Source organism: Anopheles marshallii, chromosome 2 (assembly GCF_943734725.1).
Source record: "Anopheles marshallii chromosome 2, idAnoMarsDA_429_01, whole genome shotgun sequence".
In the NCBI taxonomy this organism is placed as follows: Eukaryota; Metazoa; Arthropoda; class Insecta; order Diptera; family Culicidae; genus Anopheles; species Anopheles marshallii.
In genome coordinates, this window is record NC_071326.1 from 2,933,488 (window position 1) to 2,948,736 (window position 15,249).

General features: G+C 46.9%; 4 protein-coding genes across 4 annotated transcripts; 2 read left to right on the forward strand and 2 right to left on the reverse strand.

Annotated features, from left to right (window-relative positions):
* Positions 1–3,928: 3,928 nt before the first annotated feature.
* LOC128719600 (Golgi resident protein GCP60) lies at positions 3,929–5,720 on the reverse strand. The gene is made up of 6 exons (XM_053813227.1): positions 5,576–5,720; positions 5,454–5,500; positions 4,700–5,381; positions 4,509–4,630; positions 4,263–4,434; positions 3,929–4,179 (listed from the first exon to the last, which is right to left on the reverse strand). Exons 1-6 carry the CDS (start codon positions 5,718–5,720, stop codon positions 3,929–3,931), a joined length of 1,419 nt encoding a protein of 472 aa, XP_053669202.1.
* Positions 5,721–6,342: 622 nt separating this feature from the next.
* LOC128708890 (DNA-binding protein SMUBP-2) lies at positions 6,343–6,861 on the forward strand. The gene has a single exon (XM_053803869.1). The coding sequence runs from the start codon at positions 6,343–6,345 to the stop codon at positions 6,859–6,861; it is 519 nt and encodes a 172-aa protein (XP_053659844.1).
* A 218-nt stretch (positions 6,862–7,079) lies between these two features.
* Positions 7,080–10,076, reverse strand: LOC128710271 (26S proteasome non-ATPase regulatory subunit 2). Its single transcript, XM_053805317.1, has 4 exons — positions 9,999–10,076; positions 7,527–9,849; positions 7,340–7,458; positions 7,080–7,262 (listed from the first exon to the last, which is right to left on the reverse strand). Exons 1-4 carry the CDS (start codon positions 10,074–10,076, stop codon positions 7,080–7,082), a joined length of 2,703 nt encoding a protein of 900 aa, XP_053661292.1.
* A 2,956-nt stretch (positions 10,077–13,032) lies between these two features.
* On the forward strand, positions 13,033–14,747 carry LOC128708538 (acyl-CoA:lysophosphatidylglycerol acyltransferase 1-like). Its single transcript, XM_053803515.1, has 7 exons — positions 13,033–13,052; positions 13,132–13,340; positions 13,413–13,627; positions 13,700–13,836; positions 13,906–14,150; positions 14,220–14,401; positions 14,493–14,747. The coding sequence occupies exons 1-7, from the start codon at positions 13,033–13,035 to the stop codon at positions 14,745–14,747; spliced, it is 1,263 nt and encodes a 420-aa protein (XP_053659490.1).
* Positions 14,748–15,249: the final 502 nt, after the last annotated feature.

Sequence of the window (15,249 nt, forward strand, 5' to 3'; positions counted from 1 at the left end):
ATCACCCTCTGATCAGTGTCTTGGGGTTCTTGTCTTTTTTTTCGTGTTTGATAAGCTGTATCTCCCAGTGTTTCCATACGGAATCCACGCTTAAATTACTACAGTGCAACGAGGACGGCCTTTGGGTGTTGCCGTTTATTATCATCGTCCCAACGTCTTATCGTACCAACGTTAAACAGCGGACCCCGGGACATTTAAATTTCCCGCAGTGCGTTGAAGGTGGCTGCGCTATAGCGCCACAATTACGCCACATTAAGTGGTGGTTGGGAAAGTGATCTGACCGAGCAAAAATGTACCAATGTTCTTCCGCAGTTTCTCACTGCATCGCCGATCAGCTCCCGGCGGGTGTAAGATCCAGGCGTTGCGCTGGCTCCTCACCTCAGCGTGATAGTTGGGCTAAATGTCGTCCATTGCATAAATGTCTTCCAATGAAAGCATTCTACATCGGAATGCTCGCGATGAGCAGTGCCCGGTGACTCAGTAATGGTTTTATTTGTTCATGACGAACGGCCCGTACTGCTGACTCAGTAACGTTTTTATCGACAAAGGAAATTCTCGTGCACCACAGACGGCAATGACGACACGCGAGTATGGTTCTAATTAAACGTCCGACACATTAGCAACGCGTCGGGGACACATTTCCCATGACTTACCCTTTATGCTTATACCGATGTAATCATTTGTGGACGTTTGCTGGCAAGTCTTTCGCTTGTGAAACGTTCCAGCAACTGGTCATCGTTATTTCGGTTATGCGCTGACTAATGAGTTTGCATACGACAGAATTCGAACTAGGGGTCCAAATAGTGTGATCAGTATTTCACACCCAACAACATCAGAAAATTCTACAAAACGTGAGCCATTCGTTTCTTCCGTTCGAGCGCAAATGAATGCGCAAGGTTATCCGGAGGCTCATGTGTATGTAATGCTGTTTAGAACCTCACAGCCAGAACCATTTGGTTGCATCCTCTAAGTACAAAGCCCGGAACGTGTGCTGTTTTGCAAACGTTGCAAAAACATGTCGCTCTTCCCAAGACTCCACCACTCCGGTGGTCCGGTCACTTGCGACGAGATCCTCTTATTAGATCTGCAGTGCATGCGACGAATATCTGCGGATGAGCGCAGCACCGTGTCAGAACTGGATCGAATATAGGTGTCGAAGTGTGTCCACATTAACGTGTGCGTTTGTGGTATGGTAATTTCATGTGTCAACATCACATCGTTGATAAGCAATGCCGTAACCTCTCCGTTGGAGGTAGAAGGCATTGGAGCAACACAAAAGAAAAACACTCACACACAGGTTGTGGTATCAGTGAGTTAAAAAAACAAAACTGTGAACCCCGGGGTGCACCCGCAAGCGCAGCAGCAAGATCGATGAATTTAATAATGTGGAACGAAAATAGCTCGGCAGCATCATGCAGCTAACGATGCCCACCTGAAGCTGGACGGATTGTGAGTGAGTGAGTGGAAGGTTAATAAACACATTGCGCTATCTTGCAGGAACACCGGAAGGTGGTGATCATGCTGCGCAGCTCCGGATGCTAATTAAAAGATAACAGACTCCTCCAAACGCCTAGCGCTCAATGATTGGTGAACTGACTTATTTATCGGTTGGGATTCGTAGTGTGAGATGACTGTTCAAGGCTTTTGTGTTCTGTTGCCGATTGGCATTGTCACGCTGTACGCGGGGTCCAAATGGACCAAAAAATCAATAACACCTTGATTGTCTTTCGCAACCTGGCTGTCACACGTGTTTTATTGAACAGAAAAATGGGCAACGTTGGCCACTTATGGCGTTGGGACCACGAACAAAAAAGACACACAGTTTACCATCTATTAGTATTTTCGTCGCAAAACACCATTACACAATGATCGGATGTTGGTGATGATCGTGGAAAAGATAGCAAGAAACGTACCGATACATATGAATGAAGTTGTTTTTTTGCTGTGTGCGGGACTCCCTTCTCTCGGCCTCTTTCGCTTCCACGATTTTCAAGCTTTTCTTTACTACATTGCACCCGTTCCTGGTGGGATTTTGTTTTGTTTGCTTCTACGCCACCGCTTTTTTTTCGTACCAACCGTCCAACGTTTTGTTCCGCGCCCGTAAATGCAACCGCAACCTTGACACATCGTGAGCTACCCCGCTCGTTTATGTGGGAAGGCTGCTGATCATCACCACCACATCTTCCGGTGCTGTTCCGCCCGGGTCGCTTGGACGAACCCGGGCAAACCGTCAGGCGGAAAACTGAGCACACTTTGATGGCCATTATCGTTTGCTATTTTCCATAAGACACCCGCCATTAGACAGATTGGACATTGATTAGTGTCATTTTTCCCATCGTTTGTCGCGCACGTGAGTGACCGGCGGTACTAGCCCTATTGAAAACCCTGAGCTTGGTAGCCGGAGATAGCTAAGCCAGGGTTGGAGGAACTCGGACGGCTGGGAAGAGAAGCTGAGGGGTGGCTGTGAACACATCTGGAAATCTAGATTTTCTTCCTTTCCCTGCAGTACCACGTCGTCCACCTGTTGCCGCTGTTTGTTTGTTTAAGGGCCAATTGTTTGTTTCGTTATCGCCGTTGACCGTTTTTCTCGCCAACCCAGGATGACCCCGTGCTATTCCCACCACCCGCACCGCTGTGACATGGCACACGCGATCGCCCAGCAGGCGGGGAGAGATGATTTTCCGGTGCGCTAGCAAAGGTGGAGGCGGACAGCCACATTTTCCGCGTTTGACAAACGATAATGATTGGTCGTTTTGATTCGAAATCTGGTCCGCACACCGTTCGATGTGAGCTCGCGTGCTTTACCAAGGTTTACACAGGTTTCGGCACACGTTCGGTGGGGTCGGTCGGATAAAGGGGGGGAAAATTTAAAACATTCCGTACCACACACCTAATCGCGGATATGGCACATAGATAATACAAACGATGCATTTCCGTGCGCGTAGATTATGTTCACGTTTACCACTGGAAATAATGAATGAGACTCATTGCCGCGGTACTGTACCCCGTTGATTAATAGCCCATTTGGGAATTTTACCTACGCCCACCATCATCATTCCCCACGAACGCATCGAACACCAATGGCATGGAAAGAAACTAGCACCTTTTGTTTACATTGAACAAAATGTATACCACACACCACTTGCCGGGTTTTCTTTTATTTTCTTCTCTCCCATACAGGCCTGCTTCGTACAGTTTTATATTTCGCTGAACAATCAACATCCATTATTGTTTATTAAGTGCTGGGTTGAAATTGGGGATGGGTTGGGGATGGGTTTGGTATGTTTTTTTTTTCCTTCCTCTTCTTCGTCTGTATTTTTCCATTTAACTATCTCACAATAAACAACTCGTCCAATAGATCGTCTATCGGTACGAAGGAGATGTATTTTTTGGGGGCCTACTACGATGTAATGCAAATACAAACTCGATCATCAACACCACACTTGGAATGAATCATCCAGCATTGATCGAACCCCAAAACCATTCGCTAATAGACTCGAGAAGAACGGAACACGGATATGCTTATCTAACCCACGCGGTGTGGCTCGTTGCCAGCCACCATTTGCACACCACCTCTATATACTCTATTGGATCTAGGGAACAAGTTTCTTTTTTGCCTAGTACACCGCTGAGACCGCCAAAGCTCGCTTTACAACGATCAACGTAGTAGAACATTCATGCAGAACGACATGGTTACCATGGTTTCCCTCAGCACGCGGGTTACCACGAACCGATACAGCAAAACAAAAATAGGAAAAGGTTCGGGGTATGCCAGTGGTTCATAAGTTATTCGATACATAATATTTCCTTTAAATAGTTCCAGGGATCATGTGTACGCGGTCCCTTCTTCCCTTGCGGTTTTACGTTTTGCGCGAATACGTTTTCCTTTCGAAATCTGCTGCTGTTGTGTAACATCGTAACGATGCGATTATCGCGTGTAGAACACCTTGTAGTAGAGCGTCTTCGGGCGCCACAAGCTGTACGAGTTGTCAAACTTGAGCAAGTACGTGCCCTCGCCCGGGTACGTATGGGAACCGGCGTACACTTCCTGGTGACATTCGCGCCTATAGATCGGTATGATGATCGAGATGGGATTGCGCGTACCGAGTGCACTACCGACGCTACTCGTTTGGTTGCTCTGCACCGGACCACACTCAAGATCTTCCGCGCAGATCACTTCTGCATCAGCACAGCGTCGTTCGTCAAGATGAAAAAAAAAATGCATTAAAATATATAGAACAATAGGAGATAAGACAAATTACCTTCATCTTCCTCTATCGTATCATCGTCCTCGTCACTTTCGCTAATATGCACCGAAACTTCGGTCGTCGGTGGTTTACCCCATTCGAAATAAACGCCAAACCCAATATCGTAACTATCGGTTGCAAACTCCCAAAACAAACACGAACCACCTTCGTGTGTTGGAACTTTCACCTGTTGATAAAGACAGAATTGAATCCAATAAATTACTCATCCCTCAAAAGCTGATAACCGTGGCCGAGCCTTACCGTCACTGTATCGCCATGATTAACGCGTATCACTCCATCACCTTTGCCGGCCATCACTTCCTGCTTGAATAGTTTTATATCCGGCTTTGTCCACATATTCGCGGGGCTGATTACTGCGTAATCTGCAATAAGATAAGCCACGTCAGTACGTCATTACCAAAACCACTTCATCCACCTTCACGTCGCCATACCTCCGGAGTCATTGTCACTGTCACACTGTTCCTTAAACTCGAATTGACTATTTTCCTTGGTGTTGCCGCACGTAAATTCTGCCGTCTCATTGGTACCGGTTCCATTCTCACACACGACCGCGGTAGGATTATCCTCGTCCTCCGCGTCGGATATGCTTTTCAGACGGGCCAAGTTGGTCGCCACCTGGGCCTGCAGCTGCTGCATGTACTGGTGATAGTGTTCGTTCTGAAGCTGCCGTATCAGCACGGCCTGCTGTTCCGGATTGCCCGGAAACTGGATTTCGGCATACTCCTTGAACTGGTGGTAAGTTTGCTGATTAAGCGCATCCTGCAGCTGCCGCCGATGCAACTCTTCACGATTCTTTTCGTTCTCGAGCCGCTGTTGCTCTTCCTGACGTTCCTTTTCCGCGGCAAGCGCTTCCGTACGCTGGATCTGTTCCTGTTCTGCCCGACGAGCTTTCTCTTCCTTGTCCTTCTTGATCGCTTCCACGTACGGTTTAAATAGTGGACACAGACGATCCAACAGATCGATGAAACCTTCCATCGCTTGCAGCTTTGTGATCGTGCCCAGCTGTTGCCATGCTATTCTGCGATCTTTCCCAATGACATCAAACATGCCCAGCGGTGGAGCTTCCGAAAGATCCAGTGGGCCGTGTGCGGCTTGCTGTGTAAAAGCCACCAGCTGTAATAACACATTACAAACAGAAATATTAGCTTCACGTGAATACTGCTCCAACGAAATTGTAAATTGTACCTTTAAATTGTCCTCGTAACTTAGGTGAATCGCTTTGCCCGATTTTTCTACAAACGAAAGAAGACGTTTTAGTATTGCGCTCTTGACACACTGCGCCGGAATGTTTCGCCCAACCATCATACCTTTGTAGAAACTGCAGGCCAGCTTGTACAGCTCTTTCAGCGGTAGATTCCATTTGAGGATTTTGTTATTTTCTTCACTGGCCGTAATTCCCCCGTCCAGAGACAGTTCTTTGAAAGAAAGGTCCAAATTTTCTGCCGCTATCATCGTTTTCGTTGTTTCGCTGCTGATGATGTTGACCAGCACCCGAACCCGTGGTATTCCGTCCTAATTTCAACACTTCGGACTAACTGGAACTCCTCCACTGAATCTCCAGCAATGCAAGTTCCCGGGTTAGTAGTGCACTATCGGTGCTGGCACCGTAATTTGCAACGTTTTGGGTTAAAATATCGTTTTCGGTTTCGAACGAAATAAAACTTACACGTCCACCCAGGGAAAAAGTTCTTACTTCTTTTTCTTTTTTTATGACTGTTCTGTCAAAATTTTCTACAAATAGAACGCGGGTGTTGTTGTCATTACGGCTCACTTACACCGTTCAGAAGTTTGTATTCTACGATGGTGAGAAATAGTTGATTTTTTTATTGCTGAAGCATAGTTTATCACTGAAAGAAAACGATTGAAAGGTTATGTAAGTGGGATTCTGGAGTGCAAAATAGTTTATTTTTAATTATTTTGCCGCGCAGGTTGAGTGACGATTTGCGTTACATGGAAATGACCCTACAGCATAGCTTCGAACAAACGTCAAGAATACGCAAATAATCACAACAAACACTTCCCAATACGCCGGAACAGCAACATCCTCTTTGTCTTGTTACAATTGCACAACAACATGAGTCAAAAGAAGCCGCAAAAATTAGCTGACGCCTCAAATGATGACGATTCGGTGCTGGTATTGGATACGGACCCTAAAGTCGTCACCAAGGCGGCTGAACTGCTGCAACCGATCAACACCGAGGTGGTGGAAAAGAACCTCGACAAGGTGCTGGAAGCTGTGAAGATCGTTGATTTGACGTGCGATTTCAAGGGTTGTAAGCAGAAAACTAACCTCGTCGGGACGGACTGTTCGTTCTGTAAGGATCGGTTCTGCTTCAAACACAGCTTGCCGGAGATACACGGTTGTGGTGAGGCAGTGAAACGCAAGGAACGTGAACTGTTCCTTCATCCAATGACCGGTAAAGCCAAGGCGGAACAGTACGAAAAGCAGAAGGCACAGGTGCGTTTGACGCAGAAACTGAAGCAGATGTCACTGGAGCGAAAGCAGAAACCTTCGTCCGGGGGAAGTACTGCCGGCACCAGTCGAGGTGCTAGCTCCTCTAGCAGAGGAAGAAAGCGAACCAACAACCCGTAGGAGCAGAGTGCTATCGTTTCGAAAATCATTATTTATTATGATCCTAAGTATAAGTAAATGTTATATAGCGTGATAGCCAACCAGTAATGAATCGACAGACTGTGGCCATTTGTAGCTGAATCGCTTATTTGTCCCGCCGTCAGCATCAACACCTTTTCATGATGACAATTCCTGCAGGAAAATACTTCGGGGGACATCGGTTATCAGCATTGCTTCTCTTATGGGACGTAGTTGGGATTTTTTCGCAAAATGCAGAACCCTTCCATGATCGGTGTAAGGGAGATGTACTCCTCAGTCGCCAGTTCGGCACGTTCGCCCATCGCCAGCAGTACGGGAGTCGTGTGTGTCTGGAAGCCGGTGATGGTCTTCGGTTTACCTGCTTGTCCGACCACATCCACGGCCTGTGAATTGAGAACAAAGTCAATGCCAGTCGGAGTCCCCGCAACATCTTCGAACAACTCCAGACAGTTATACATACCATTCCCACACGGACAGGGACGGGACACGAATTCAAGTCTTCGGTGAAGGTGATCAACATGCGTGGCTGCATAGCGGTCGTTAGGGTGTATAGTAAATAGTGCGATTTGCCGAGAATAACTGCAAAAAGAAAATAAAATCAGGTTACTACTAGTTCGCTACCAAATCCTTTCCGTGCTAGTACTTACTGTTCTTAACGTCCAGGAAGGAGACAAGTGCAGCCATAAGACCTGCAACCGCCACGGGACTCATGAGCTGTCGATCGCTATGGTATGGGCTAATGGTAAACGTTCCCTTGCCCAGATGGGTCAATCCCTGGGCGATGCGCACCATGAACAGGTTGTTCGGGTCCTTCGCGTGATACTGTGCGAGCTGGCGCAACATCGACGCTAGGCGTGCATTGTTAGTTCCGGCTCCTACCAACCCCATGGCAAAGATGGCATTGTGGGCCACTTCTGCATCACTATCGTGAGAGAATTTGCTCAACGTATCCAATATGTTCAGCTTGGGGTTCGACACCGAAATCAACCCAAGTGCGAGTGGGACCGCACGACGTATGCAAGGTTCACAGTAACGCAGCAGATTGCCGAACGAACGGAATGCCATCTCGGCCCCGATCTCTTCACCCATCGCAATCAACGCAATACCCAGCACGGCCACAGCCTGGCATCCGGAGAGATCCTTTTCCTTATCTTCCTTCTCCTTCGTAGATTCCTTCGATTCGGATTTCTTCGACGCCGGTTCTTCACTCGAAGATGCCGAAGGTTCATAGTGCTCCGAACAGAGGTGCAGAAGTTGTTGAATTTTCAGCACATTTCCCGTGCCAGCATAGGCGCAGATTTCCACCATAGTGGTAGCCATCGAACGGAACGGTTCAGTAACAATTTCCAGCGCAGCAGTTACCGCTTCGACCGCTTCTTGGCGACCAAGGTACACCAGTCCAAGACCGAGCGGCAGGAACCGAGCGTAAGTGTCCTTTAAATCGGCCTCACTGCGATCCATAATGATTTGCAGCAGCACCTCCGTTACCTCGCTGTTGCACGATCCAACCGCAATCATGCCCAGTGACAGTGCCGCAATGCCCATCACCTCCATATTCGATCCGGTGCGACGTTCCGAGCTAAACACCGATCCAATCAGTTCCAGCACAACCGAACGGTTCGATCCCGCATATGCGAGACCCAACCCCAGGATAGCTCCAATGCGCATCGTTGTGTTCTGATGCAGAACATAATCGGACAGCAGGGCCAGTGCCGGATCGACCTCATTTCGAATGCCACAGTTCACTATACCGCAGGCAAGCAATGCTCCCGACTTGATGTAGTCCTCGTTCGAGTACAAATACTTATCAATCGGTGTAAGACCACCGTCCACGTCCCACAGTAGGATCAATCCCAGCGAAGCAGTGGCACTCAGCATACCATGCTCCTTGTTTTTGTACAGCCACTTGTTGCCGTCCTCCATCAGCAACTTGTCCTCCCCGAAACCAGCATTTACGAAACCATTCACAAAGCTGGCCGCCAAATTCTGACGCGCCGAATCGATCTGCGAACCGAACGGAGCGCGAGAATTGTCCAGGTGCGATTTATATACGTCCTCCGGTGTCTTCGGCTCCATAATGTCTAGTTCACGGGCTAAGTTGAGGAAATGATGATTGAGATGCGAGTTGGACATGATCTCCACCAGATCATCGCAGTCATTGCTGCCCTCGGACAAATCGAAGAAGATTTGCTGTCGGCCGAGCATGAAAGCCAGCTGCTTCTGTACTGCACTGTCCGTACAGGATGTAAAAATTTCCTTGATCAACGCCGTGTCATTGATCATCATAGCGAGACGCATCGCCTGCGTGTGCTGGTTGAACTTGCGCGACAGATTCAGGGCACACTTGAGCAGACTTACGTTTTCCGGCTCGGCTACGTACGGTACACAGCTCTGGAGATACAGACACACGCGTGGATAGGCGCTTTCGTCGACGTAATTCTCCAGCAGATCGAGTCGCTCGATTTCCATCAAAAGATCGCACGCTTCCGCTTCCGCGTTGTGTGCCATATTGTAGGGTATGATCTGGTGGATCAGTTCAATCAGCCGATTCTTGAAGAGATTATCCGTCGATTCGGGCCAGTTGGCGGCAATCTCGCCGGACAGATGTCGCACATACTCATGGCCCCATTCACCGATGTTTTCGGTGCTGTTATCGCTTAGCAACCGGTACACCAAGCACTCCTTACCGGTGCCCATGGTCATCGCCAGCACGGAGATGATTTCTGCGCAGAGCTTCAGCGTGTTCACGTCCTTCAGCTTGGCCGTCATTTTCTTGTGAATTTCCTTCATTGTTTCATAGTGCGGACGCATGAACTTTAGCGGCTTCGGCACCGAAGTCATGGAGGTGGTGGATGCACGGATCAGGTTTGCCATCGCCTCCAGCGACGGACGGTACAGCTCCGCGTCTGCTTCCTGCAGACGTTCCACCAACATGTTCAGCTCATCCTGAAGCTGCTTATCCTCGTCAGACTAGTGGATCGGAAGGATAAAGAAGCAGTTGATATGATACACATAAAACCCTTCGTTCGTACAACCATTAACAGAGAGACACATCGGGATGACGGGGCAGATTGATCGCGTTGTTTTGTCCAAATCCCCGGTTTTCTGCTCACACTTACCAGCTCCGTTTTCTCGTCCTCCTTTTCCTTGCCCTTTGTTTTCACGACAGGCTCATCAATTTTCTCCGCTGTGGACATTTTGCAAGTGGAAAATCTCTTGTTGTTCGCACAAAATACGGTGAAGAATTACAATCGGTTGCTTTCTTGTTCCGCGAATGATTTTTGTTGAATCACGTACCTGTCAAAATTGAGGTTAGCGAAAGTGTGACAGTGGGATAAGGATTTACAGTGTTGGATGAAAAGGTTTGAATTCGGTAGCGATTGCAGTGTGGAGCTGAGGAGTGTGAATTACAGAGAGACTGGAAACAATTTCTTTGTAAAAGTTGATCCTGAAGTTGTAACGGAAAGTAAATTGCCTTGAAGTACCATAAATGCTGAGTAAGAAATTACATTTTTTACAGGGAACACCAAGTGAAAACTTTAGACACCATGCTATAAACTGTATGAACGTTTTGGCGAAATGAACGTTGAATTCGCCTCGTTCGCATTCTCGTACTTCGAGAATTTTGAATGGCCGTTTTTGCTTTCAAGATCATTTATAAATTCATTTCTTCAATATTCCGTGAACTTTTGATCTAACTATCGTGTATTAGTTACGTGGAAGTGATCATATTGTTTTCTGTACGACTCTTTTGAATATGCGCTAGCTCTACACAACTCCGTGGCACTGTGTGAAGGTGAGTGATGATCTTTGGACAAATTATGTTTATAAGGAATTTGAATATACTAGCCATTTTCATAGACAATTTTTTATTTTAATTGCTGTTCCATCACTTTCTGCACGTACAGAATTATAGCGTCTAATTTTTCTAATCCATTAACCACGTACAAAATTCTCAATTCCCGGTGTGCAATAACGAGAATTTAACGGCCAGAATTTGCAGCTGTCAACGGCAAGCGGGCAGCAAAAAAAACGATAGAAGTTTGTAAAAAAAAACCAGCTGCCCAAGTAAAAACATCAGCGGAATCAGTACTGGAAAGGAAAATTTGCGTTTCGAAACTTTTATCAAACAACCGATGGAGGTTGTGAAGTTAAATATTGTTTGATGTAATTAAACGTTCGAATGCGAAAACGAGCGTGTGCAACAGAGCAGAGGAAATAGCTAATCAATGCCCTGGTGGTTCAATGTATGTGCCGATGCCAAGGTCAGAGTCGAATGTTGAAAAAGAAAATCTAACCGTGCGCTCGGTGTAAACTGGAAGCCGCGATTCCGGTGCGTGCAAAATGGTTCGAAGAAGGTAGGTGTGATGAGTTAGAATCGGGCACAATCTGTCCTTTTGTACTGGGCAGAACCATCTCCGTAAGAAACTATAAGGTAACCGTATGTTGCAATTGCGAAGGGAGCGAGAAGAAAAAACACTCACCGAGTGTCTCATTGAAACGACGGTACACGGTATCGGAAAAATCGATAAACATTTAATGTGTGTGTCTTGCGCGGCGGGGAAACCCTTAAAAGGCCGGACGGGGCGGTGCAGTGCGATTGAAGTACGAGGTGCGAATTGAAGAGGATGAAAACGTGTCTCCAACAAAACGTCGAAGTGGGTTCGCTAAATTAGCACATCACGCCGGCCGCAAAGCGTGGTCGTGGCTAGCCGTGTTAGTCATTGCAGGGAAACCGCGAATGGAATTTATGTTAAATTGCCTTCACTAACATCCAGACAACATAGCTCCATTTCCCCCCACTTCATTGATCGATTGTGTGTGATTGGTCATTGCTGTGTTTTGGCGTCTTATGATTCATGATTCGGTTGCGTTATCGATGCCGCATTGCACACCACCGTGCACAATCTAGCATCAACACCGCTCTTGGTGACCTGACGGGACGATCGGGTGTGTGGTTATCAGTTATCAGCAGCAAGGAGTGGAAAGGAAGATTCCCTCATCCGCCGTGCGATGGTTGTACTGCGCGTGTGTGTCTGATACTGCACCGTGTGTGTCGCCGTATGTTGTGATTGATATGCGACGCACACCGGATCGGCGACAGGATGGTCTGTTTTTATGCCCTCCCCACCCGTTATCAATTGGCGACTTTTGGACTTTTGGCGGTCCGGGTCTTCCGATCGTGAATCGTTTCCTGCTTTGGATTATCGCGAATATGGTCGGTTGGCGTAAAACGAGCAGAAACAATGTGGCATTGGCGGGTACAATTTTTAAATTAAAGCAGGCCGTGTGTTGCTGCACACCAGTTGCTATCGTTGCCATAGCGAAGAGGCTCGTCCATTATTTTATGGTGAAGGATTTTATTTGTTTTGTTTTGCTAGACCGCACACTTAAATATAACCGCACTTGTACAATCGTCGAGATAACGAGATTTTATTAAAACTTTATACTTCTGTTCTCTTTTTCTTCTGTTCGCCGTTCCACTTATTTCAGGAAAGCGCAATAAATCAATGTATTCACTGGAGGAGGCTTTTTTCTGCAGCGCTTCGACATCGTCTCAATGGAACCGGCGTACCCGTGCTAAGGTGGATCAGCTGAAACGCCCGTACAGCAACCGTAGTGGCAAACGACGCAGGAAACACGAAGCGACAATACCGACGCGGCCCATCACAATCCGTTGCGTTTGACCAGGCCGGTGGTCCCATCCATTTCGGTTGCCCATTTTGCTTTTTTTCCTGTTACTGCTGCTACTACTCCAAGCAAACAGCATCATCAGCTCGATAGAGCGCTCGCGTGGATGACGCAGCATGGAGCTACTATAAATTAGTCTAGCAGAAAATCTTTCCACCAACCGCACGACGGTCCTCCACTCTCTCTCTCTCACACACTATCTTTCGTGGTCCAAAGTGAAGAAGATTAATCGTCTGAAGGAAAGAGTACGCGCTACACACTACAGTGGCGAGTTAGCTGATTGTAGATCTAGTAGAATTAAAGCGCCATTGATAAGAGCATACGCTGGAGAAATCCAGCACCATCTGGAAACGGGTGTTACATTCCGCGACTCGACATACGCTGACGAGTCGCACAGCCTGCAGTAATCACTGTTTATACACAATACCGAGCCGAAGTCAATCCATCACCCCGGGAATCAAGATGCCGTGCTATAGTTTAAGGTAAGAGCCTTGGTTTCTATTATGCATTGTACCTGTTTCACCAAAACCAAATCACCACGGGCTCTAATGTGTTTTGCAGAAATATTATAAAATATCCACGAGCCGTATTGCGAACGATTCTGGTGGTGGCGAACAATATCTACTGTGTGCCGACGTATTTGGTGTGGATGTTTTTGCTGCTACCACTCCGGAAGATCCACGAAACATATTACTATCGTATCGAGGGCATACTGTTCCATTGGCTGCTTGCAAACGTATCCATGTGGTCCTGGACGGCAGGTTACGAAGGTAATTTATCTCGCTTCTTGCATGTTACGGGACATCTTTCACCGATTAACTGTGTGTCATTTTCGTTTCTAGTGGTAGAGATGGGTGACGATATAACGACGGCATTCGACAAACGCACATTGGTGCTGGCGAACCATCAAAGTACCTCGGATGTACCGCTCCTGATGGCGGCCTTTAACGCGAAGAAGGGCATCCTGCCGAATATCATGTGGATCATGGATCGGCTTTTTAAGTATACCAATTTCGGTGCTGTGAGTCTTGTCCATCAGGACTTTTTCATTGCTTCGGTAAGTGTTTAAATTGCGCTAGGCGTCTAACCAGTGTATGCCGATGGAATTGTCATTTTTGTACTCGTTTAGGGCAAGAAAAATCGCGAAAAGTCACTGCAGCAGCTTAAATCGCACATACAACAATGCTACGTACCGAGAAAACGAAAGTGGATGGTACTATTCCCCGAGGGTGGTTTCTTGCGCAAAAGAAAGGAAGTTAGTCAGAGGTATATTTAACGTGAACCACACTAAATAATGATAATTCTAACTCATCTTCTTGTTGCTCTCACTTACAGATTTGCTGAGAAAAGCAATCTACCAGTATTAAACAATGTCACCTTGCCGCGCGTAGGTGCCATGAAGGCGATTATGGATATGCTCGGCGCACCAAGTGACATAAACGTTTGCTCTTCCTTTTCCTCCACGAACAACCCGGCACAGGTGGGTAGTGTGGTGGGGCAGGATGCGGTTAAACAATCGGACAGCAACAGCAGCACTATCATCAGTAGCAAAGCAATAAACAAGGAAGACGATGACTGTGGTAAGGATGGCAAATTGTTGAATGAAACGATATTTGGTGGGTAAACTGTGGCTTTATTGTTCAATTCAGATACCTGTAAGGATGCGACGTACGCAATGCTGAACGGGCAATCGGGAGGCTGCATAGAATACGTACTAGACATTACGATCGCGTACCCGCAAGGCACTCCACTAGATTTACCCAACATCGTGCACGGTATGCGGGATCCCTGCCAGACCTTTTTATTCTACAAACTTTACCATAGTTCGGAGGTAACCTAATGTTTTTTTTTATACTTCCCCCCCTGAGAATCGAGATGTGATTATATTTTTTTTTTTGCATTTTCCATTCAAAATCGCGTAGGTGCCGCGTGAAAGTGAATCCCTCACCCAGTGGTTGTACAATCGATTTTACGAAAAGGAGAAGTTGCTTGAAGAGTTTTATCGTACCGGCACCTGGCCGGCCAGCTGTACCATTCCGCCGACGGTCGTGCACCAGGATCTGCTTCGGTTTTTGCTGATACATCTGTTTTTCGTTACCTCTACTTATGTGCATCTGCAGCTCATTTTAATGTTGATCAACTACACGAACGTAATGTACGTGTACATGTTGAGCTAAACATACGGACCGTCGTACGACGCTGTTCCGCGTTCTCTCTAATCTCGCAGCTAAGCAAGGCAATGGCACAACACAACATAGCTACGATAAAGCAAAACCCCGCGCCCACAGTAGAGTTTATATATGTTTACTTAACGGAACGAAGACACGGAGAATGAACTGAAGTGAAAAAAAAACAAATCTGCAAAGCAAACAAACTCTAAGTCGCACCAAGTGATTGAGATACATACATTTGCTAAATTATAAGTGAGCAAAGAGGCATCTGAGTGTGTGCTGATCGTTACCCTATTCTAGTGTAAATGGTTCTAATGTTAAGCGTCAGTTCCAGGATAATAGAGATTGCCAACTTGCTGCTCTTAACAACACTTGGGCAGCAACAAAAATGACCGGCGTTCGGAGCGGCGCCAATGAGCTTGCACCTTTCCTTCGTAACGCACGTGACGTTGGAAAAGGTAGCGTTTAAACGCACACAAATATACAAACAAAAACAATCCCAATAAGA

Excerpts from the sequence above, each read along its gene's own strand:
- LOC128708538 (XM_053803515.1), top strand. The coding sequence starts at position 13,033 with ATGCCGTGCTATAGTTTAAG. Across the intron at positions 13,628-13,699 it reads AGGACTTTTTCATTGCTTCG|GGCAAGAAAAATCGCGAAAA; the intron begins GTAAGTGTTTAA and ends GTACTCGTTTAG. Across the intron at positions 14,402-14,492 it reads AACTTTACCATAGTTCGGAG|GTGCCGCGTGAAAGTGAATC; the intron begins GTAACCTAATGT and ends AAAATCGCGTAG.
- LOC128708890 (XM_053803869.1), top strand. The coding sequence starts at position 6,343 with ATGAGTCAAAAGAAGCCGCAAAAATTAGCTGACGCCTCAAATGATGAC.
- LOC128719600 (XM_053813227.1), bottom strand. The coding sequence starts at position 5,720 with ATGATAGCGGCAGAAAATTTGGACCTTTCTTTCAAAGAACTGTCTCTG. Across the intron at positions 4,435-4,508 it reads ATCATGGCGATACAGTGACG|GTGAAAGTTCCAACACACGA; the intron begins GTAAGGCTCGGC and ends CTTTATCAACAG. Across the intron at positions 4,180-4,262 it reads TACGATAGAGGAAGATGAAG|AAGTGATCTGCGCGGAAGAT; the intron begins GTAATTTGTCTT and ends GTGCTGATGCAG.
- LOC128710271 (XM_053805317.1), bottom strand. The coding sequence starts at position 10,076 with ATGTCCACAGCGGAGAAAATTGATGAGCCTGTCGTGAAAACAAAGGGC. Across the intron at positions 9,850-9,998 it reads AGGACGAGAAAACGGAGCTG|TCTGACGAGGATAAGCAGCT; the intron begins GTAAGTGTGAGC and ends CCGATCCACTAG. Across the intron at positions 7,459-7,526 it reads CTTCCTGGACGTTAAGAACA|TTATTCTCGGCAAATCGCAC; the intron begins GTAAGTACTAGC and ends TTCTTTTTGCAG.